This window comes from Nothobranchius furzeri, chromosome 12 (assembly GCF_043380555.1).
Source record: "Nothobranchius furzeri strain GRZ-AD chromosome 12, NfurGRZ-RIMD1, whole genome shotgun sequence".
Taxonomy (NCBI): Eukaryota; Metazoa; Chordata; class Actinopteri; order Cyprinodontiformes; family Nothobranchiidae; genus Nothobranchius; species Nothobranchius furzeri.
This window is the reverse complement of record NC_091752.1, coordinates 47,236,271-47,260,033: the sequence shown is the minus strand read 5'-3', so window position 1 is coordinate 47,260,033 and position 23,763 is coordinate 47,236,271. Positions and strand designations below refer to the sequence as shown.

The 23,763-nt window shown below is 43.8% G+C and overlaps 1 protein-coding gene across 3 annotated transcripts in view; it reads left to right on the top strand.

Moving 5' to 3' along the window:
* Positions 1 to 23,763, top strand: part of psda (pleckstrin and Sec7 domain containing a) — a 73,776-nt gene that overhangs the window by 10,916 nt on the left and 39,097 nt on the right. For 2 of the 3 annotated variants that reach the window (XM_015945991.3, XM_054750441.2), the window contains exons 2-3: positions 14,699 to 14,807; positions 21,281 to 21,555. In XM_015945991.3, coding sequence (XP_015801477.3) covers positions 14,699 to 14,807; positions 21,281 to 21,555 — 384 coding nt within the window. Of the gene's footprint in view, positions 1 to 6,461; positions 8,927 to 14,698; positions 14,808 to 21,280; positions 21,556 to 23,763 lie in introns of those variants that run through there. The other variant, XM_070542649.1, reaches the window with a different exon arrangement.

Sequence of the window (23,763 nt, the reverse complement as noted above, 5' to 3'; positions counted from 1 at the left end):
TCCCAGGGACTTCAAAAAGGGTGGGCACTCTGAACTGCTGTTTGGTGCATAAGCACAAGCAACAGTCAGGACCCGTTTCCCGACCCAAAGGCACAGGGAAGCTACCCCTTTGTCCCCCGGAGAAAACCCCAACATACAGGCAGAGAGTTTTAAGGCTAATAGAAAGCACATCCAGCCCTCTGCCTCTCACCCTGAGCAACTCCAGCGTAAAAAAGAGATCAACCCCTCTCAAGGGCCTGGGTTCCAGAGTCAATGCTAAGTGTGGAGGTGAGCCTGACTATATCTAGCCGGTTCCGCTCAACCTCATCCACAAGCTCCAGCTCCTTCCCCGCCTGAGAGATAATGTTCCATGTCCCAATAGCCAGTTTTTGTGTCCGGGGATCGGACCGCCAAAGCTCACGCCTTGGTCAGCTGCCCGATCTACATTACACCGGACCCTTCACGTTCCTCCTGCAGGTGGTGGGTCCAAAGGTGGATGTGCCCATGTATCTGTTTTGGACTGGGCCCGGCCGGGCCCCATGGAAGAAAGCCCAGCCACCGGGCCTGGCCCCATGGAAGAAAGCCCAACCACCAGGCACTCGCTCATGGGCCCCAACCCCAGGCCTGGCTCCAGGGTGAGACCCGGTAACCCTCCGGGCCAAGTACTCTGGCTCTTTGATCTCACTTCCATGAAGAGTCATCTGAACTGCACTTTGTCTCACTCTTCACCTAGGACCAATTTGCTATGGGTGACCTTACCAAGGGCACAAAGTGCCCCAGACAACATAGCTCCTAGGATCTTTAGGGCACTCAAACTCCTCCACCACGATAAGGTGGTGGTTCAAAGAGGAGCATTCACTCCAGTTTTGACTCTCAATTCCCACTCATTGTTAATAAAGTGCACTTTGGCCCCCCAAGTCCACCCATCACGAGTTATTCCCACTCATTCCACAGGCAGTAATGTGTTCTCTACTTTAGCTTTGGTCTCGTTGTACATGGTAAAGGTCGTTACGTTTTTTTCAGTGGGTTTTGCAATCTCTAGTTTATTTGTTACAAATAAGTATAAATTCCAATGACACTTTTTTCTTCTATCCCTTAAATCTTAAATTCATTTTTATCTACTGAACACAAATGAACAAACTGTTCCCTTATAGATTTAGTTTATTATGAAATTATTTCACTTGAGCTGAAAGTTCTTCGTCATCCAGTGCCTTCATTCGAACCTCTTTGGATATTTCACTTGAGCTTAAACTGTGTGGGTTCTGTTGTGGCAAAAAGTCAAAGGACAAAGAGGCACATGCGGCCAGTACAAGTCTTTGCCAGAGATATCTCCAACAGAAAGACATAGTCAACAGCCATGCCAGACACCTTTGAGGTTCCTAGCACTGCTGGAGTCTGTTGATAGAAATAAAAACTATACAATATGTGCTTAACTTATGATTATGAACATGTTTGAATATTATAACAGGAGTGTGAACGCTGTTACAAGAGCACACCAACTGCTCAGCCAGAGCACATGTTCAAAGCAAGCTCCTCTGTTCACCACCAGCTCCAGAAAAATGGTTCACCCGATTCGAATGTTTTAAGCAGGTGACTGGTTGCCCCTTTTTGAAACCTAAAAACTTTTAAAGAGAGAGAAAACAAAAATGTGTCATCACAGAATAGCCCACTGATCATTTCTATCACTTTTGGACCATAGAGTATAAGAACTAACTCTAAGAGACATGGCTGAATCTTAATTTCCACAAATGATGGTGATGCAGCCTTTTCAGCAGTTTTGTGGTTGGATGGTCTTCAATCTGAAAAGTATTTCTGATGTGAAAATCAGGGTTTTTCCTGCGTTCAAATTTGCGTGGCGCCCGCCTCCAGCTAATTTTGTGCTGTCCCAGCCTAATTTCACTCTGCCCCCAGCTATATTGATGTTATTTTAACTGCATTTGTAGCGTTGCACCACTACAGGGGTGCTGTATCAGCAGCGGTGCACCGAAAAGCGCTAAAACCACTTCAGAAAAAGAATATGAAATATTGCTTTTCTCGCTAGTTGGTACGGCTATGGTTGGTGCTATTGACGTCCTGATTTTCCCCCAGGCTCTTCCATATATATATCAGAGCAGGGCTGTACAGTGCGACGATGAAAACTGTCTGTGCGTCTCTGTCTATTTTTAAACGTATCACCGGTGCTACATCTTTGAATTACTATTTTCCCCAGAACTTAATTGAACCAAAGTAAGTTACGTGTAAGAAAAACGCTTTTTACTGGCGCACAGTGTGGTCATCTGGCAGCAGTGGAGGAAAATAAAAGAAACGGCAAAGGCACAAAGGCTGAACCGGTCCAAAGTTTGGGATCAAAAGTGCAGCTACACACAGATTGGCTAATGCTAAAGCTAACGGGTAGCAGTCTCACGAGCAAGTGGCGCACAGAAAAATATATGATGATCGTAAAACTAACCCCCAAATTCCACTACCTCCGCTCCGGTCCGCCCCCGCCTTCCGCAGCCGCTCGCTTTCGAACTCAATTTTTACTGGTACCCGCTCTACAACGGCTCCGCTCCGGTGCGGAGACCTGAGGTGGGCAAACAAGCATGCGCAGGATTTTAGAGATCTTGCGATACAGTCCGAGCAATAAACGTGGAAGTTAGATCCAAACACCCGTTGTGTGGGAGAAGCATCGGCATGAGCTGTTTAATCTGCCCATCATTTGTGTTGAGAGATCAGCAGTGTTTGGATCAACAAAGTGTGACTACTTTGATAGTAGAAACTGTATTTATGGCTTACTTTTGTGCATTTAAAGTTCAGCCGCCATTGATAGTTGTTAAAAGTTGTTAAACCTGTGCATATGAAACAAAAAACGCCTTTTGTTTATCGATTTATTGTGAAAAACGGAAATTGTGCTTGCTCCTTTTCCTGTTGGGCCGTTGTGATTTCTGTCCATTTACTGCGGAGGTGCTCCGGCGTCCGGCGAAAATAGGATCGATTCTATTTTTGCCGGACGCCGGAACAGAGGGCGCCGCACTGCCGGAGCACGGCCGCAGTAGTGGAATTGCTCTGATTGACTACAACGGGACCGATTTTGCTCCGGCATTCGTGCCGGAGCGGAGGTAGTGGAATTTGGGGGTAAGAGACTAAACTCTACAAGCGGATGAAAAGTCCCCACCATCCTGTTAATTCTGCATCCTGCAGTGCTATGGATCAGAACTGCTACAGATACGAGTCACATTACTGCTACAAGTCTGCTCCACACACAGGAGCAGGAAGTATGGCAAGCTGTTGTAGTATATAATTCACAAACGCTTCTATCTTTGAACATAATTTAAACTGGATTATTGCCAACCTGTACTTAATATACATGCCACCATTACATTGTTAGCAGCAGAAATTAAATGTTATTACCATTTTCAATACAAATGCACGTTAATGAAATGCATTATATTTTACTGGATATATTTATGTGTTGTTTTGACTAAGATGAGTGTTATTAATACAAACCTAAAATGTTACTGAAATGCAGGTCAAATACTTAAAGGGACTTTACAGAGTTTTGAATTTTTATGCTCGCGATTGCCCCCTCAGGCCAAAAGTGTAACGGCAGCTTCAATAGTAGGCTCGTGCATGAGGCGCGCATGCTGTACGTGCACACTCCTTAAGGAAAATAACAGCTGAGACAGTCCCTCAGTGGAATATTCAATTAATCAACAGAAGCTTAGATTATAACACTTAATGAAAAATTATTTTGCCTTTAAAAAAGTGAGGCAGTTGAATGCACAGAGTATGCATGTGCTGGCGCACGGTCAGGATGGTACCACCTCTGCCTCAGTTTGAGCCAGGAAAAACCCAGGTGAAAATATATCATGTATGTAAAGAACAGGTTAATTCCATGAGGGTATTTCTTAGTTTATTTTATGTTGTTACAAATAAACAGAAGATTGCAAAAACCCACTGAAATGCCCGATGTTGACCCCTAGTGGCAAATATTCGTTACAGCTTGCCGAAGACGCACTTCTCCACACGTTACAGAGGCAACGTGCTATTCCCAGCGCTTCTCAGATGTTGATGTATGACGTTGTTCTCCTTAGGCTGGTAATCCATGGCAGAAATCACTCTCCATAGTGGTCCAGTGACTCCAAGTCACTGGCCTAGCCAGTCAGCACAGCGCACACTCTGCTATTTTTGTGTCAGTAGGTCCAGTTTATCTGCTTAGTTCAAGAGTAACTCATGTGGTGATCAAGGAGGAGGCAGACAGCAGCTTTTCTGGAGGACAGAGGAGATGCAGAAAATTCAGAGACAGACACGACAGGAAAATAGGAAAATAAAAACCACGAAAACAAAACAGTCATTGAAAAGTCAAATGTAGGTAGATTTATGCCACTACATGTTTAACGTTTTTAAAGCAATAATTTACCAGCATGTAATGTTTATATATTTGATACAATTCTGATAGCCTTCAAAACTCAGTCCCACACCCAGGGCCGTATCAAGGCTTTTTGGGGGCTGAGGCAAAATAGACCCCTGCCTGGTATTTTAAGTTAAGGTGCTATTTGTTTTATATGAGACTTTTTGTATTCGCAATAAAGTGTAAAAGTGAAGAATTTATATATTACTTGATTGTTCACGTTATCTCACAGAAGTGATCTGTTTGTTAACAGAGTTGTTAAATTTCAAAATAAAGTTAATTAAATAAAGAATGAGGAACACTCTGGATCTGTTTCTTCACTTTCTGTATTCTTTTTTTTATGTATCGAAAGTATCGGATCTGGACGCTGTATTGGCAGATTCTCAAAATCAAATGACTCAGACTCGAGGGCAAAAAACCTGATTGGGACATCTCTACAGGATTAACTAGGCATGCTCCAATCAGATTTTTGCTTCCGATCACCAATACTGATTTCCAAAAGTGCTGAACACCGATACCAATCACATGGATTGGCCATACATTTTCTATGACGTTTTAATGAGTGCTACAGGGCACATGATCCGGGAATAAAAGAACAATAACATCACCTTAAAGGGCCTGTATTAAATTAGACAACATTTTTTTTTACTTTTTAAAGAGAAAAAAATGACTTGCAGCATAATCAGTGTGTTTGTTTTTGACCACAATTTCTAAGCCTCCTGCTCACAACCCAGGGTTCAGAGCTGAAAATGTCTCTTGGATGAGAGGTTAAACGTTTTCAAGATAAACAGGATGTGTTGTGGTACTTGTCTGTGTATTGTGGCTGGTACTTGTCTGTGTATTGTGGTACTTGTCTGTGTATTGTGGTACTTGTCTGTGCATTGTGGTACTTGTCTGTGTATTGTGGTACTTGTCTGTGCGTTGAGGTACTTGTGTTGAGGTACTTGTCTGTGCATTGTGGCTGGTACTTGTCTGTGTAACTCTGTTCAACAAACCCCAGATCAGAATTCTCACTGGAATGTTAATTGATGCTTGTTTACTTGAATTGTCTTTTAATGTAGTCACTTTAAGTGTTTTAAGTCTGGTGATTTATACACTCACAATAAATGTGACTGAACCCCAGCTTTGGACTAAAGCAATGAAACAATGACAGGTAGAACTCAATGTCCTTAGAATTTCACTACAATAGGGTTCTTCGTGTGATACTGCAGGTTGTGAAAGCCTGAGCAGAGTTCAGCTCTTTGTACTGCTTCATATTATGAAGTGAATTGTCTTCGGTCATGAATAAAACAAAAAAGGTCTTTGGTTTCTGATCCAGTTAGCTTCAGCACATTCACTGACCTACATGTTAGACTCTGAGGAAATTGGTGAAGTGTAAAAGGTCAAACACGATCACCAGCCTGAAGGTGTTTGGTTAGTAGGGTAGAAAACCTTTTAATCATGCTTCAGATCATTAAACCTTATTATCCCCACCTTCTGCTGTACTAAGGCTGTGTAATTAATCAAATTTGTAAGTACATTTTATTTATGTAGCACTTATCACAGACATGGAATCACAAAGTGCTTCTCAAAGATCAAAACAAAATAAAACAGTCATAAAATCATCATGATGTCAAAACTGAAATAGATTAACATCAGAAAAAATTATGAAATGGGTGGTGGTTTAGAGTCATATAAAAAAACAAGGGCATGCCAGTGCTGGGAAAAAAGTACACTTCCCCAGGGTTTCCCCCAGAAAATGAGTTAAGTCTGGCGGCTTAGGTCGTGGGGGGGGCATCCCGCAGCACTCCTCTGTGAGGGCGGGGGTGGGGGTGGCGTAGTTGCACACGTTCCGCTGCTGTTTCTCACCAGTATCTGCTGATGGAGGGCTCTAGCCGCCAGGCTTATAAAGCGCTGGGGGAAACCCTGCTTCCCCATATTTTTGGTTTTCTGACCCCACACACAATCTATGTGTGTTTGCGTGTGACTGAGCTGAATGTGGTATGAATTTTTATGTAGAATTAAAAGCTCTACTATATTGTCGACTTTTGTGGTGACTTTGTCTTTGTTTCTGCTTCTTGTCACAGGTTTAAGAAGTCACAAATCGATTGAGGATAGACCTGTTGCTCTTGTTTTGCCTCAGATCATCATCACAATTGTTTAATGAGTAAGGTTGAGAACCAGGAAGTTGAGATGGACTGTGAAAACTACTGAAACAGAAAGAAAGTCCTTTAAAGAACAGCCATGTCTCAGCCAGGGAAAGTCCTCCACCTGTACATGGAGGTGAGGGCTGTTTCTGAGGATGATGGGAAGTTGCCGAGTCAAGGAGATAATGGGACTAATCAGTTGATGCTACAGTGTTCAGAAGTCCTCACAAACACTCAGAGAAACTCATTCCACTCCTGTCCTAACCACAGACCAAATCTTTCCCCGGTGATGACCTGTCATTCAGGAAGCAGAAAACACAGCTTACCTCCCTCAAATTTGTCCTCAAGGCAATCAGTTAGCTTTCAACATCAAACCCCTCAAACTTCAGGGTCTCCATCCCATTTCCAGCAGCAAGATGTGTTGTACGATGGCTTTGGTCAATTACTTGAAGCCTTAGCTCCCAGTGCATCCAATTCCAGTCATCAAGGCTCAGATAGATGCACTACTTCCCCTGAAATGGATGTTTACCATGGAAAGGCTCCTATATCTCAATCTTCCTCATCCTGCCGTTGGCTGACAGTCCCCTCTCCAACCAACAGCAACTGCAGCTTTTATGAGGACCCAGAGATGGTTGACGAGAAGGGGAGGACATCAGTGGTTTCCTTTGGGTACATAGAGAAAGGCAGTGTCAGCAGCATGGCTAGACAGCACAATGACACTAGCAGATTTGAGGGGCTACCTGCTCATCTACAGAAAAGGATGAGTGATCCAGTGTCATACAATAATGGTCCAACAATTGATGAAAATTTCAATCATCACCCCCACCAATCCAGAACAGATACCCCTAGAGGCTCACCTTATTTATCAAGGGCCACCATGGATGCAGTTGCTAGAAATGCCACCCACCGAGCCTTGGAGGAGTTTGGATCTCCGGAACTTAGGCGAAGATTTACAGGTCACAGTTCACAGAGCTGCAGTCCAACTTTACCTCACCACTCTCAATCTTCTCACTGCCGGTCGTGGGGTGGATCACCCGTCCCACCTTGCAGCACTCACACTCTGCCATCTAAGACTGAACTCTTACAAGTGAACAGAAATGTATGGAATAGTTCAATTAATGGATTACCCAGAAGTCCTGCTTCTGATCACCTATGTGCCCAAGTTGGAGACTCACCCCACTCATTTTTTTCAACATCAGCGCCCCTCCCCCATAGCCCAACTCAAAACCAACAGAGGCACTGGGTGGCTGAAGACAGCTCCAGCTTGTCAAACAAGCTCCACCCTGCATTACCTGCGGGGAGACCCACCGACATCCAGCACCAGATTCCAACAAGAACTTTCTCTTCAAGGCCTGAGTATCAAATTGAGACTGGTCCTGTAAGTGTTAATAGCATTAACACCACAGACTATTCAGGCTTCAGTTCTAATGAGTACCTGAACACTCAGAGTCACTACCCATCATCACGTTGCAGTAGCAGAACTAGTGATGCTGACAGCATTATCAGCAGAAGCAGAAGTATCTCCCCATCTGTAATGTCTGAATTAGACTGCAAGGTATCTGCAGAGTCAAACAAGATGTACAGCTGTTTACCACGCAGCCATACTCCGTCTCCAAGTCCTTCTCATGCAGAATCTCTGAGGTCTGAGAGTCCAAAGAGCTCGGGCTCTTTTCCAAAGAAATCTCTTCATTGGGAAAGCTCCACTGATCCCTTGCAGGTAGAAAACCAGAACCACAGGACAATTGATAAACCAATAACTCAGACCAGACCTGGACGCATTTCTCCTCTAATGTATCAGAAAAGCCCCTCTGCGCCAGCATCTCCTGCTGTATCAGCTAGGCATGTGCCTGCCTCTCCTTTCCCTGTCCTAGACCCCCAAAACAAAAGAAACTCTTCACCTTCTAACAACACACTGCACAGCTACCAGCCATTACAGTACAGTGGAGACCATAAATTACCTGACTTGGAGCACAGGAAACACAATCATCTGTTTGACAGATCACCAAGGTCCAGCCCTGAGGTTAACAAAAAATGCTCATCCAGCCAAAATTCTGAAGATCTGCCTGTTGGCTGGACCTCCAAGCAGTGGGAGTGGAAAGAGGTTGGACCAGTCCAGGACAGAGGCCAAACGTGTGAAGGAACCTGCCGTCAGACATCTGCCAGAGTTAACATTCAAAGCAAAAGGGATGCACGAAGCAAAGAAGTTCAAAAACATTCAGCGCCAGAGTACCAGACTCTGGGTTTGGAAAAGTCCACAGATAAGAGCAAGGTCCAGGATCCTAGTGGGAGCTCTGGGTCTACCTCCCAGAGCTTCACTGGGGTAACAGGCAGTCTGGATATCAGTTTGCAGCTGGACAAAAATGAAAGTCTGTCCTTGGAGACCTCAAGCCAGTCAAGCCATGGTACCGCGGATGGCAGTTCTGGGATTCAGGTTGGCTGGTTTTACAGGAATGCTACTGTGGGCTGAGATGAATAGTCCTATGAATATGTCACAAACCACATGACCATTGATTAGAATTAATCTGTAGTTTAAAAAAAAACCTCTACTTGCATGTCTTCATGTCTTTGAGAATCACATTGAACTGCTGATGTGTTCAGAACCCTGTTGTTATTATTATTTTATTTTTTCAAAAATAAAAATGTTAAAGTTGAGCATCATGCACATATTTTATTGTATTTTCTTTAAATTAGATATTTCAATCACAACATTCCATAAAGGAACTTGGCAGCATTCTAAAGTTTCTTCTGTTATCTTCTTACAACAAACTAAATCCCCAAGAAAAATCTAGAACCTTCAGGAAGTTCTGTAGCACCAAAACCTGGGAGTCTCCAATAGCAGCCAACACCTAAACAACTAATGTCCTCGCAAACCCATTTGTTTCCTCTTGGAATTTACTCAAAGGCCCACAGATTTAGGAAACGTATGAAGTTTCCATTTATTTTTCTCCACCTGAAGAAAATGAGGTGGCAGGAACACATTTTGGTTGTTTTTGCCCCTCAGTACACTGTTAAATCTGATTAGTTCTACTTAATTGGAAAAAAAAACATGCAAACCAATTACACTTAAAATACTAAGTACACGGGACTAGGTAATTATGTGTTGGAGCTACTAATACTTATAAGTAAAATTAAATGTTACAAGTTACATTAAGTCAAACTAGTATTTGGAAATCTGTTTACTGAACTATGTCTGTGAAGGTTCTCAGTCATCCAGGTCATTGTAGTCTAATGAACTTTGAAAGAAAAGCGTCTGGACTTCTTTGAGTTGCTTGAAGACGTTTCACCTCTCATCCGAGAGGCTTCTTCAGTTCTAAGGTCAAATGGTGGAGAGTCCCAGATTTAAACCCAGTGGGAGTTTACCCCCGAAGAGGGAACAGAAGACACCCTGATGATCTTCTACATAAACACATGAGCCAAGGTGTGAGAGTGGGTGTGGGTCCTATTCAGCCAGAGTTTCGGGTGAGCTCATTGTGAAGCCAGGCCCCACCCTATCATGTGAATTCCTGAGGTCAGGTGGCCCAGGATATGTGTGGGCGTTGAGGCATCTGGGAAGGGATCTCAAAACTGGATTATAGATGGCAGACAGTTGGTGTCGTAAACCACCGCCTCTGTTCAAAGATGGTTGCTCACAGTGGACACAAATGGCTTCCTTTACTCCTCTTTCAAACCATCTGTCCTCTCTGTCCAAAATGTGAACGTTGGCATCCTCGAAAGAGTGACCTTTGTCCTTTAGATGCAAATGAACTGCTGAGTCCTGTCCCGTGGAGGTGGCTCTTACATGTTGTGCCATGCGCTTGTGAAGTGGCTGTTTGGTTTCTCCGATGTAGAGGTCTGGGCATTCCTCGCTGCACTGTACAGCATCCACCACATACTTCAGTTTGTGTTTAGGAGTTTTGTCTTTCGGGTGAACCAGTTTCTGTCTGAGTATGTTGCTGGGCCTGAAGTACACTGGTATGTTGTGTTTGGAGAAAACCCTCCTGAGTTTCTCTGATACACCGGCTACATAGGGGATGACAAGGTTGTTGCGTCGGTATTTCTTATCCTCCCTCGCTGGTGTCTGGTCTTCTTTTCTGTGCATCTTTGCTGACTTTATAAACGCCCAATTAGGATAGCTACATGTTTTAAGTGATTCCTTTATGTGTGTGTGTTCCTTCTTTTTCCCTTCCGGCTTAGAGGGAACATGTTCTGCCCGGTGGTGTAAGGTCTTGATTACTCCAAAGCCCTTTTCAGACAGACATTCTGGAACATTTGCGGACAATTCAATCCGGTTTTTAACCGGAACTGTGTTTTCAGACACACCACTTTTGTACTGGAACTTATCCTTTCGGCTGCGTTCACACAGCAGGGAAACGTTCCAGATGTCTGACGGCGGCGGGGGGTGGGGGGGATCGGACTTATGTTAAGAAGAAGAAGAAGAAAATATCATTTCTATAGCGCCTCTCAAGATAAAAATCACGAGGCGCTTAAGCATAATTCTGCGCACACGAAGACGCATAAGAGACCTGGATGATGAAGCTCAATGGTTAAAGGAATCACAAGCGGTGTGAAGCGCTCCGTCGCACGTCTAGACGGTACCGTAGGAGGCGAGCTGCCGTGGTTTGCCGCATGCTACAGCAGCGAGCTATATAGGTGCGCACAGCGTCCCCCGGTCCCCTCCTCCTCCCCCTCCCTCTTGTCCGGAACTTAACCTCACCAGTCTGAAGCAGCCACCCTATCCGTAACAAGTCCGGACCTGTTACTAGGGGCTTCGTCCGGATAAATTCCGGAACACGTTATCCGGATGTTTGTATTCAGACAGAAAGGTCTTACGGACAGATTCCGGAACATTTCCGTTTTTCATGGCCTGTCTGAAGGGGGCTCAAGTTTGTGTTCCAGAGGGTGATGTGAGTCGAAGAGGAGGTACTTGTCCATGTGTGTGGGCTTCCGGTACACTTCAGTGTTGAGGTTGCCATTTTCTTCAAAATGCACAGCGCAGTCCAGGAAAGGCAAGCAGTTGTCCTTTATGTTTTCCCTGGTGAACTTGATGTTTTTGTCCACGGCGTTGATGTGCGTAGTGAAGGATTCCACTTCTTTTGTTTTGATTTTGACCCAGGTGTCATCCACATATTGTACCAGTGGCTGGGTGCTCTCCCTTTAGAAGAGCCAAGAGCCTTTCTTTCCACTTCCTCCATGTAAAGGTTGGCTACAATAGGTGACACGGGGGAGCCCATGGCGCAGCCATGTTTTTGTCTGTAGAAACCTTCGTTGTATTTGAAATATGTAGTGGTGAGGCAGAGGTCTAACAGTGTGCAAATCTGATCGGGTGTGAAGTTGGTCCTGTCCTCCAAGGTGCTGTCTTCTTGTAGTTGTTTTCTGACAGTCTCCACTGCCTCTAGTGAGTATGCAAGTGAAGAGGGAGACTACGTCAAAGGACACCATGGTTTCATCTGGATCCAGGGTAAGTTTCTGGACCTTGTCAGTGAAGTCGGTGGAGTTCTTGATGTGGTGTGGGGTGTTCCCCACCAGAGGTGCAAGGATAGTAGCAAGGTGTTTCGCAATGTTGTAGGTGACTGAATTTATGCTACTGACAATGGGTCTGAGAGGGATACCTTCCTTGTGGATCTTGGGAAGTCCGTAGATGCAGTGTATGGCATCTCCTGGATAAAGGCGGTGATATGTCAGGCGGTTGATGGTTTTGTCCCTTTCAAGGCATTGAAGGCAACCTATAACTTTCTTTTTGTAGCTGCTTGTGGGGGTCTCGCTTTAAGGCTTCATAGGTGTTGTTGTCACTGAGGAGAGTAGTGATCTTTGCGTGGTAATCTGTTGTGTTTAGGACCACGGTGCACCTTCCCTTATCAGCTGGCAAGATAGTGATGGTGTGGTCTTTGCTCAGTGATGCAACTACCTTCTTTTCTTGTAACGTGAGGTTAGGCGGAGGGACTTTGGCACTGGAGAGGGTGGCTGAGACTTTCATCCTGATCTGTTCTGCTTCTGTCTGAGATAATTTTTTGATCCGTATGGCAGTTTCAGTGGCTGTGATGAGGTCCACTATGGGCAACTGTTGCGGAACAATGGCAAAATTGAGTCCTTTGGCTAATACATTCATTTCAGGTTCAGTGAGATTCCGGTCTGAAAAGTTCTTCACCCATTTTCTTCGACTGTCCTCTGGTGTAAGTTCTTCTCTGCGTTGTGTAGATTCAGACTGAGGAGTGAGTGTTTTTGAAAGCAGGGTGTGGAATTTCCTGCATTGTCTTTCATTTCCTTTGGAGTGTTGGGCCCACTGAGCCTTCTCCACAAACTTGTAAACCTCTTCTAAGATTGGAGAGGGTAGAAGGGTTTCCAGTTCCTGCAGAGTCTCGCTAATCTTGCTTTGGAGGGCATCTATAGTGAAATGGACCTGTCTTATCCTTTCACGTAGAAGCTGATTTTGTGCTCTTTGTAGAATTAAGTCTGCTCTGTGTCCTCTGACAGTGGATCCTAGATGCAGGCTCTTAGGAACAACTCTGCTTTGTCTGCATCTCAGGTTGAAACGGACGTGGTTCCTGTAATCCGCTAGTTTTCTAGATTCCCTTTCATATTCCCGCACCAGTTGAAGGGTGTTCCTCCCAAAATGTACGGCAATATGTCTGTGAAGGTTCTCAGTCATCCAGGCCATTGTAGTCTAATGAGCTTTGAAAGAAAAGCGTCTGGACTTCTTTGAGTTGCTTGAAGACCTGCTTTGAGATCCCTTCCCAGATGCCTCAACGCCCATGCATATCCTGGGCCACCTGACCTCAGGAATTCACATGATAGGGTGGGGCCAGGCTTCACAATGAGCTCACCCGAAACTCTGGCTGAATAGGACCCACACCCACCCTCACACCTTGGCTCATGTGTTTATGTAGAAGATCATCAGGGGGTCTTCTGTTCCCTCTTCGGGGGTAAACTCCCACTGGGTTTAAATCTGGGACTCTCCACCATTTGACCTTAGAACTGAAGAAGCCTCTCGGATGAGAGGTGAAACGTCTTCAAGCAACTCAAAGAAGTCCAGACGCTTTTCTTTCAAAGCTCATTAGACTTTTTACTGAACTAGTTTTTCTTAGTTGTATATACTTAAGCTTTAATAAACTGCAAGCAAAAATGTCAGTACACTGAACTTGTTTGTCTTAGTAATAGTTCATTGCATTTAAGTATGTTTTACTTTGTATACATAAGGAGCGTCAAAACAAAATTATCTAGTACCATGTACTTATTATTTTAAGTGCAGTCGGTTTGTATGCTTTTTTCAAGTTAGAACTTAGTCCCACTTACTTGACAAAAGTAGCCTAAGCTGAGTACGCTGTGTAACAGCCACACTGAAAAACACCAGCTAGCGCATGCCTTGTACCTCTCATGACTGTGGACAGCCAGTGAGAGGGACACAAAAAGTGAGCGTTTACTGTGAACCATGCGTCACGTTTTTATTGTAACAGCGGCACAGCAGCCCTATTCCTGTGACCAGCCTCCTCACTTATGGTACCAACATGACACAACAAGTAAAGCCACATTTGCAACAGTGGACTAAGTAATAACTAAGAACATCACAATCCCCCCAAAATAAACACGAATAACAACCCCCAAAAATAGAACTAACTAAAAACATGACTACCCACAATGCACCTTGCCCACTGTAGCTCTCTGCAACCAATCAGTTGCTACCAGTCCAACTTTTAGAATAAAGGGGTGGAGTCTGCAGGTGTTATAGCTGCTGTGGGAGTTAAGAGTTGGATTTTCAGGAGTTATTTTTTCCAAACTGACCCCTACAGTGTTTCTGGCTTAACTCTTATGTCAGTGTTACATATCAACTATATAACTTTTTTAGTGTTAAGTTAACTATTCTCAATGTTAAATTTGACCAACACCCCAAAATTCACACTTTTAAATGTGTATAATGTAAGTGAGGGCAGCATGCACTTTAAAGTTTTTGGTACTTGCTTTTAGCAGGTAACTAAAACTAACCCTGTGTAACAATAACTTATACACTGTGAAGGTCAATTAACTTGAATGTGCTAGTAGAAGAAACTCACACCATGCCATAGTTACTCAGAATAAATAGTGGAATGTACTTGTTTGATATTCAATTAATGCTTACTTTATAAAATCTAGTTTGTAGTACAATGTAGTACTGGTAACTTGTCTAGATCAAGTGATGAGTACTTTTGGATTTTACAGTGACATTGGTTAATTATTTTATTTTGTTATTTAGTTGGACAGCAGCTCAACATCGACTCCATCATCGCGATCACAGAAGATAGCACAAGCAAAGTGGGACTTCCTGTTTGGCAGCCAGGTGGAGGACGTCCCTCGTAGTAAAGGTACGGATGACTGTGTTCAGACACGATTCAGTCATGTTTAGATAAAGAGTTTGGCACAATTTGGGATTTTTTTCAGCCAAATGACTGCAATAACAGAACTGCAGTTCCCTTATTGCTGTAGTAACTTACAAAGCCTTTAAAGCTTAGACAGTTTGGTTAAACTGAAGTAAACAAGCAGCTTCAGCCTTCTGCAGCTTTCTGTGAGCCAATTAGCTGAAGCTTAGCAGACATAAGATGGGCTCCTACAGAGTGCAGCACCACTTCCTATTTGTCTTTTGAGTGTTTTTCTGCCTGTTTCTGGAGAGACCCACTAACCTCAAGGTGTTGGTTTCATGATAGCTGAGGAAAAACATGACCTGAAACATTTTCCGTAAAGTATTTTTTAGAGATTCACCAAATAATCAGCTGATGATTGATACTATCCAATATTCAACTCATAGTAGGTACAAAAAGTATCCAGACCTCAGTCCATTTTTCACTCTTTGTTAAATTGCAGACACACTTATTGACAGAAAATCACAGAATTTTAGAAATGTAAGCAGATTTATTACAAAAGAAAAACTGAAATATCACATGGTCCTAAGTATTCAGACCCTTTGCTCAGTATTTAGTAGAAGCACACTTTTGAGCTAATACAGCCATGAGTCTTCTTGGTAGATGCAACAAGTTTCTCACACATGGATTTGAGGATCCTCTGACATTCTTCCTTGCGGATCCTCTCTATTTCTGTCAGGTTGGATGGTAAATATTGTTGGACAGTGATTTTTAGGTCTGCCTTGAGATACTCAATTGGGTTTAACCCTAAGGTGTCCCTTTAATTTACTATACTCTTGTGACCTTAGAGGACAAAAAAGTCAGATGGTAAAAGTGGCTATAAAAATTGTATGCATTCATATAGGGTTGTCACGGTAACCGGTGTAGTGATATACCCCAGTAAAAAAGTTGACAATAATAATAACTGTCTTGTTTTTAAAAAAAACTATATTATCTCGGTGGGTTTACCGTGGCTGCGGTGTAGGCGCGGTGACCCTTACCAGCCACCGTATCATCTGCTGAAGTTGCTGGCGGCACATGCGCGCTTTGTTGTTTACAACCAAAACTTTCTTGAAGTTAAAGTTGAAATAATGGCCAAAGGAGGAGACGGCAGTGCTCAGGTGGACATTTTTATCCCTCAAAGAAGACAAAGTCGGAAGTATGGGCATTTTTTAGATATTTGAAGAATGCCGAGGGACAGTTGATAGAAGACTGCTATCCTGTTTGCAGCACGTGCAGAAAAAGTGTCTGTGAAAGGCAGCGACGCTTCAAATCTCATGACACATCTGCGGGACCATCACCCACAACTCTACAGTCAACGCAAGGCAAGCTAACGTTAGCGTTTTAGCTAAAATACGTGATCCGAGGATTTGGTTTGAGGGAGAATGCAACTAGTCGCTATATAAAGCAGCCGCAGCGCCGCTACCTGCATATGTTTATGTTTATGTATTTAGCAGACGCTTTTGTCCAAAGCAACTTACAAGTGATAATCGGCATATTGCCCTTGAGGCTTACAACAACAATAACAACAACAACATTGACATCAGTCATGGAAAGTAGGGAGCAAGGTGTGGACGGTAGAGAGGGGGGACGGGTGCAGGCAAGGTGCTAGTTAAGAAGATGCTCTCTGAAGAGCAGGGTCTTCAGGAGTTTCTTGAAAATTGAAAAGGAAGCCGCGGTTCTAGAAGTGCTTGGAAGGTCATTCCACATTTGTGGAACGATGCATGAGAAAAGTCTGGATTGTCCTGAGCGTGGGGTAGGCACTGCTAGCCGACAATCCTGTGATGACCGGAGCGGCCGGGCCGAGACGTAAGCCTTTGCAAGAGGATTCAGGTAGACGGGAGCCGTACCATCTCGGACTTTGTATGCTAGTGTTAGCAATTTGAATTTGATACGTGCTGCTAGCGGTAGCCAGTGGAGCTCAATGAGCAGAGGGGTGACGTGTGCTCTTTTTGGCTGATTGAAGACCAGATGCACCGCTGCGTTCTGGACTATTTGAAGAGGTCTCACAGTACAGGCTGAAAGACCAGTTAGAAGGGCATTGCAGTAATCGAGGCGGGAGATGACAGTAGATTGCACCAGGAGCTGGGTGGCATGTTGTGTTAGGTATGGTCTGATCTTTTGTATGTTATACAGCACAAAGCGGCATGAACGAGCAACGGAGGCAACATGATCTTTAAAGGTCAGGTGTTCATCAATCACAACACCCAGATTTCGAACTACCTTTGAAGGAGCCAGAGATAGGAAGTCATTTTGGAATGAGATATTGTGCTGTATGGATGGTTTTGCTGGGAGGACAAGTAGTTCAGTTTTAGAGAGGTTGAGTGGAGATGGTGGGATTTCATCCATTTTGATAAGTCAGAGAGACAGTTTGATATTCATGCAGAGACAGTGTGGTCGTCCGGTGGAATTGACAGATAGAGCTGGGTGTCGTCTGCATAGCAGTGGTAGGAGAAGCCATGTGATCGAATGATCTCACCCAGTGAGGTGGTGTATATGGCAAAGAGAAGAGGTCCTAGTACAGAGCCCTGGGGGACTCCTGTGGCAAGATGGTGCATGGTAGAGGATTGTCCAAGCCAAGATACACTGAATGATTGCCCTGTGAGGTATGATTCAAACCAGGCGTGTGCTTTCTCTGTGATGCCCATGCTAGAGAGTGTGGACAAAAGGAAGCCATGGTTGACAGTGTCAAATGCAGCCGATAAGTCGAGCAGGATAAGCACTGACGATTTTCCTGTCACTCTAGCTTCTTTTAAGGATTCAGTCACTGCTAACAGAGCAGTTTCAGTGGAGTGGCCCATTTTGAACCCAGATTGGTAAGGGTCAAGCAGACAGTTTTGTGAGAGGTATTCTTTGATCTGCTTGAAAGCCACCCTTTCAATGATTTTGGACAGAAAAGGGAGGAGAGAGATAGGTCGGTAGTTCTCCACATGATTTGGAGGAAGAGATGTTTTTTTTTTTTTGCAGCGGTTTAACCTGAGCATGCTTGAGAGAGGTGGGAAATGTACCAGATGCCAGTGATGCGTTGATCACATGTGTGACTGCTGCGGCTACTGTAGGAGCAATAGCTTGGAGCAGCTTAGTCGGAATAGGGTCCAGTGGGCATGTAGTTGGGCAGCTGCACGTGAGAAGCTTGGACACACAGTTCTCAGTGAGAGGGGAAAAAGAGGAAAATGAAGCAGTAGGGCCTGAGATGGTTGGGCTTGAAGGAGTTTGTGGTAATGAATGTTCAGGAGTGGCCAGTTGAGTAAACTGTTCGCTTACAGCTGCCACTTTGTCAGTGAAGAATGAGGCAAAGGTGTCAGCTGATAGATTGTTGGTAGGAGGTGGAGATGGAGGGGCGAGCAGAGTTTTGAATGTTGAAAATAGTTTCTGAGAGTCAGTAGAGCTGAAAATTTTGTCAGTGTAGAAAGCCTGCTTTGCATCAGTGATGCTGGCAGAGAATGAGGACAGTAATTCCTGAAATTTCAATAGATCACCAGCATCTTTTGTTTTGCGCCGCCGCCATTTCCGTTCCGCAGCTCTAAGATTGGTGCGTAGAGACCGGAGGGTATCATTTAGCCAAGGGTGCAACTGAGAGGATCTAGCAGTTAACTTGGAGTGGCTAAATGGCACAAGTTGTTAAGACAAGAGCAGTGTGTGGAGCTGAGTGACTGCATAGAATGTGCTGGGAGATGGAAGGGTGGAGGCAACAAGAGAGGAGAAGTGGTTGGGTGCCAGATTGCGGAGGTTGCGGCTGAATGAGACCATTGGGGAGGAAGCAGTGGACCTCCCTTGTAGAGTCGTGCTGAAATGGATGAAGTAATGATGGGAAAGATGCAGTGTGTGACAGAGATTGTGTCAATGGCACAGTTTCTGGTGAAAATGAGGTCAAGTGTTTTTCCAGCTTTGTGAGTTGGAGGACTTTGTACTAGTTTTAGATCAAAGTTCAGGAGAGAGCTCAACGGGCAAGGGGTTTTCAACACACACCCAAAGTTTCCCCCACCCCAGATCGACAACAGGGACAAAGCGCTATAATAGATTGTTACCAAGGATCAAAGGAATGGAACCAAAGTCAGAAACATACACGGGGCGTTTCATTATCATAGGGTCAATTTTGACGTGAAGAAGAATCAAACACAGATGGACTCCAATGAAGGTGTAGGACCATCTCAAGGATAATCAGAAGAAATGGAAAGCACCGGAGTTGAATATGAATGTCACAGCTAATGGTCTGAATACTTAGGACCATGTGATACTTCAGTTTGTCTTTTTAAATAAATTTGCAGAAATTTCTAAAATTCAGTTTTTCTGACAATATGGGGTGCTGTGTGCACATTAATGATGAAAACAACAACTTTAATTGATTTTAGCAAATGGCTGCAGTATAACAGAGTGTGAAAAATCTTTCCGTACCCACTGTATCTGCTCTGATTTAGTGACTGACTGATCCTAAATCAAAAATGTTTTTCTTTCAGTTCATCAACGTGCCAGTGGTGAAACTATTTGTTATCATTAAAGGGGCATTATGGAAGTTTGACAGCCAAAACATGTATAGAAATAATAAATGTCTTCTTCATACATTCTCCTGCAATGCCCTGGTCCTGTAGAATGAGCCCTGGCATTTTTACTGTGATTGCCTGTTTTTCTGTAAAATCACAGAAAAAGAGAGCTGCTCGGGTCGAGCAGGCTGCTTCACGCTCAGGCATAGCCCGTAGCATTTGCTGTCAGTAGCTTTAGCAGCAGAGAGTGAGGTAATTTCAACTCAGCGACTTTGTCGCTGTTCCTAACGCCTAGTGATGAACCTAGCTACATTTCTGAAGACCCAAAGCAACTTTCTTCTAAATATTTCCTGCAAATTAGCAACAAAATAACCATTTTCGCTCCGAACCGCTCTTTGAACGTTGTTTCAGGTGTCATCAAGAATATAAATGTTACAGACACGAAATACGTTACTGGCGCTTTAGCTCACCTTGTAAGAAGTTACTCTCCTGCAGAAGACCTGGGTTCGATTCTGGATGTGTCCATAATTTATTTAGAATTTATTTTTTACATTATTGGTATATTTTTTTACAGTAAGATGCCCAAATTTTTATTTGAGACTCGCCGAACGGCATTGAATTCACAGATAACAAAGATGTGGGTTCAACTTTCATTTTGGAACAATTTTTCAAGCAAGGGAAGGGAAGCTCTGTGAAGCTGATGGACTGACCCATCTTAAACCTTTGTCGGCTGTGCTGAAGAGAAAGCACAGAACCAAATTATTTAATTAAGTCATTCACTGCCAGCCGTTTCCTGATCACTAACGGCCTTCGCTGCCAGCGTTTTTCACCGTTTTTACTGTTTTTTTAAGAGTCACAGAACGTTGCGCGCTAGCATGATGTCGATGCCAAAACAACCTAAACAAAGAGGAGACTCACCTCTAACATCAGGAAGAAGCCGTGTGTTTCGAGCATTATCCGTTCTTTCATAATCCGTTGTCGAATTGTGATCGGCAGACGCTTCTCCGGTTCGCTCCTCACTTTTTTTACAGGAACGGCCCAAAACGATCTCCAAACACATGGATGGTCTGCTTCCTGATCATGTGATCTGTGACGTATGCGGATGAAGATCGGCTTCAGGGCTGAGATGTTTGTTCTCTCAGCGCGGGGGCTCGTTCCGATGCTCAAACAGTAAAAAAATGCAAATGACGACTTTAGTCGTCATTGGCAGTGAATGAGTTAATTAGCTGCGCGTTCTCCTGTCCTCTGTCCCCCAGGCCACACACACACACACAAGGGACTGTCTCAGCTGTTATTTTCGTTAAGGAGTGTGCACATACAGCATGCGCGCCTTGTGCTCGAGCCTACCATTGAAGCTGCCGTTACGCTTTTGGCCTGAGGGGGCAATCGCGAGCATAAAAATTCAAAACTCTGTAAAGTCCCTTTAAAGAAAAAACATTTTATGTAATGAAGAAATTTATCTCAATTGATAAATTACTACTTATTTTATCTTTTTCCCAGGTCACACATATTTTCTCTAACGCTCAGTATGTAAACTTTAAAATGGAGTTCATCACCTGCTGAATAATAAATGGCTGATTATCATCAGCAGGATGAAAACATGGATGTTCCGAGCATTGATTTAGTTGTTTTTACAAGTAGAGAGCAGATTGCATGTTGTTGCAATGACCTTTGATCATTTAAGAGATTCACTAGTCCTTGTAGTGTTTGTTGGGAAACCAATAGTCCAACTTAGCCCTAGCTTACAGCAGTTGCTGCATGCAGCTGCAGATACGTGCACAATCATGAATTTTACCTTCATCCGATTTATTTCTGATTGTGTTAGTTCAGTTTTATTTCCACAATCAGAATCAATTCATCCCTGGTTTTTATAATTTCATTATATTTAACACTCAATAAACATGCAGTCAGTTTAGTTCTTTTTGTCCGTCCTGACTAATGGTTTACATCTACCTGCAGAAGCTCCAGCCGCACCTCCTCCAACAAGCTGCTTGCCAAGCCCCGCACTTTCCTCCTCTGTCCGCCTGCTGCCAGCCAGTCAGAGGAGGGGATGGGACAGCAAATGTAGGAGGTCATCACATCACGAAGTTCGACAGATTGAGGTTGAGCTGGTTACACCATTTACCCGAGGCCCTGCCCCCGAAACTGGCATTATCCGTCGATCCATCAAGTATTCTGAAACGGACCTGGATGCCGTGCCACTGCGCTGCTACCGTGAGACCGACCTGGACGAGGTTAGCAGTTTCTCTTTAATCTTCTGACCTCATGTTTTAACACTATAATCATGGGATTGATGATAGTTGTAGTGATGGTGATAATGGTGATGTTTGTGTAATAAAGTTAAAGTCTGATAGTCATCATCACACACTGGTGAAATACATCTCCACATCTGACCCATCCCCTTAGGGAGCGGGGAGCTGCAGCTGTGGCTGCACCTTGGAACCATTTGGTGGTTTAACCCCCCAATCCAAAACCCTTAAAGCTGAGTGCCAAGCAGGGGAGGCATTGGGTCCCATTGTTAAAAACTTTGGTATGACCCGACCGGAATTTGAACCCCGAACCCCCAGGGTGGACACTCTCCCACTAGGCCACAGAGCTGGTAATGGGGATAAGGATGATAGTGATGGTAATGATGGCTATGATGAATGTGGTGGTGACTAAGGATACACCGAAAATCTTTGGCCAAAAATGAATCAAAAGTGCATTTTCAGTTTTCGGCCGAAAGACCTAAATTACCGTAACAACACAGCCGAAATAGACCAACCCCGTTTTTGTTGTCATCTCTCTCTGCTCTCATGTGACTACTTGCTCTTTGCTTCATAAAAACAGGACAATCATTGAGCGATTTTAGCCCATTCTGGGGGTGCCGAAGCACCCCTAAATAAACTCCAGGCACCCCTAAAATGTAACAATTAATACCGTTTATTTTTAATATGTTTTTATAGACAATTGTAAAATATAAAAAGCAAACAGTGCTTGGTTGAAGCGTTACGTTTCAACAACAAAATGCAGCATCCCCCCCCCCCCCCACACACACACACCTCAAAAGTGGTTTGATCCAATTCACCTTTCTCAGAGTCAGGCTATGAGCCTCTGACTGCCACCTTCCTTGAGTGGCTGATATGCTGGCGCTGTACAGTTTTCTGTTTCATGTTTAAATTTCACATAAACAGTTTGTGAGGAGAAAGCCGTGGCTGCCAATCCATCAAGGAGGCGGGGCTTTATCCAGGTCTGGAGAGCTTGTGGCGGTAAGACCGATGAGCATGGTGGAGAAAAAGGCTTGTGAATTTAAGCTTTCAGGGTGTCTCTGACAGTGTGTGTGATCTTTCTCAGTCATTGTTCCCAGTCTCACGGTAAGATACCACGTTGATCCAGTAATTAGACAGGTTCTTCATGCTAAAGCCCAAAGAAGATTTTAACAGACACGGTGCTGAAGTGGTTGTTTCAGATACATGAAAATCAAACCCTTCACATTAAAGAAAAGTTCAAATTTTATAGAATCATTGATATTTTTTTTTCTTTTTAGAATTCTGAGAAAAATGTCAGAGCTCCAACATTAGATCTAAGGATATAGTCAGTGATCACCTTCTGCATCTTCCCTACATATCTACTATGATTTGTTGACATTTTTGAAAAAAAAACTTTCTTTTGTTTCTATTTGGTTTTAAAATTAGGGAGAAAATTTTTTTTGCAAACCGAGTATGGCAACGGTTTTCAGTGGGATGTTGATATTGGTGTAAAATTAGGTAAAAACACATAAATCCAAAAATATCACTGGTACTTTTAGTAATTCCAACCAATGTTTCCCTCCCAGAGAATCTTTAATCTGTTTTTATTATAAAACTACAACAACCTGGACTAGCTCATTTCCCATTAATGGCAGAGTCCAATCAATCCAGTTTTATTTCTATAGCACTTTCTACACAACACCATCGACCAAAGTGAACTGAGTGGCTGCACCTGGGTTGCTGCGTCTGTGAGACCTGTCGGATCGATGTCCAAGTGAACACAGTTTTTAAACAGTTTTTAAAGGTTTTTTGCCTTTTTATTTCTTTTTTCTTTTTAATTGCCTTTTAAAAGGACTCTAGTTTTAACCGATTTTACCCCGGTAAAATTTTAATAACTTCCGTCTTTAGTTCGGACTGCTTTTTACTTCCTCATGCCTCCACTCACCTGCAGCCCTGGATGTGACAGTTGTCAAAAAGTCTCTCAGAAGGTTGTAGAGCTCGAGCAGAGGATCTCCATACTACATCATATGCAGGACCATGAGCCGGACATGGACAACATCTTTGGCCGCACCTTCACCGCTGCCGGCAGCACACAACTGGCTGAGACCATCCCCTGTCAGCCCGCCAGAGCTATGGACGGTGGATCCACCGCTGGGTCTTCAAGCGGCCTTGGGGCACTGGAGGTCTGTGTAACATCATCTGCGGAGGAGGGGT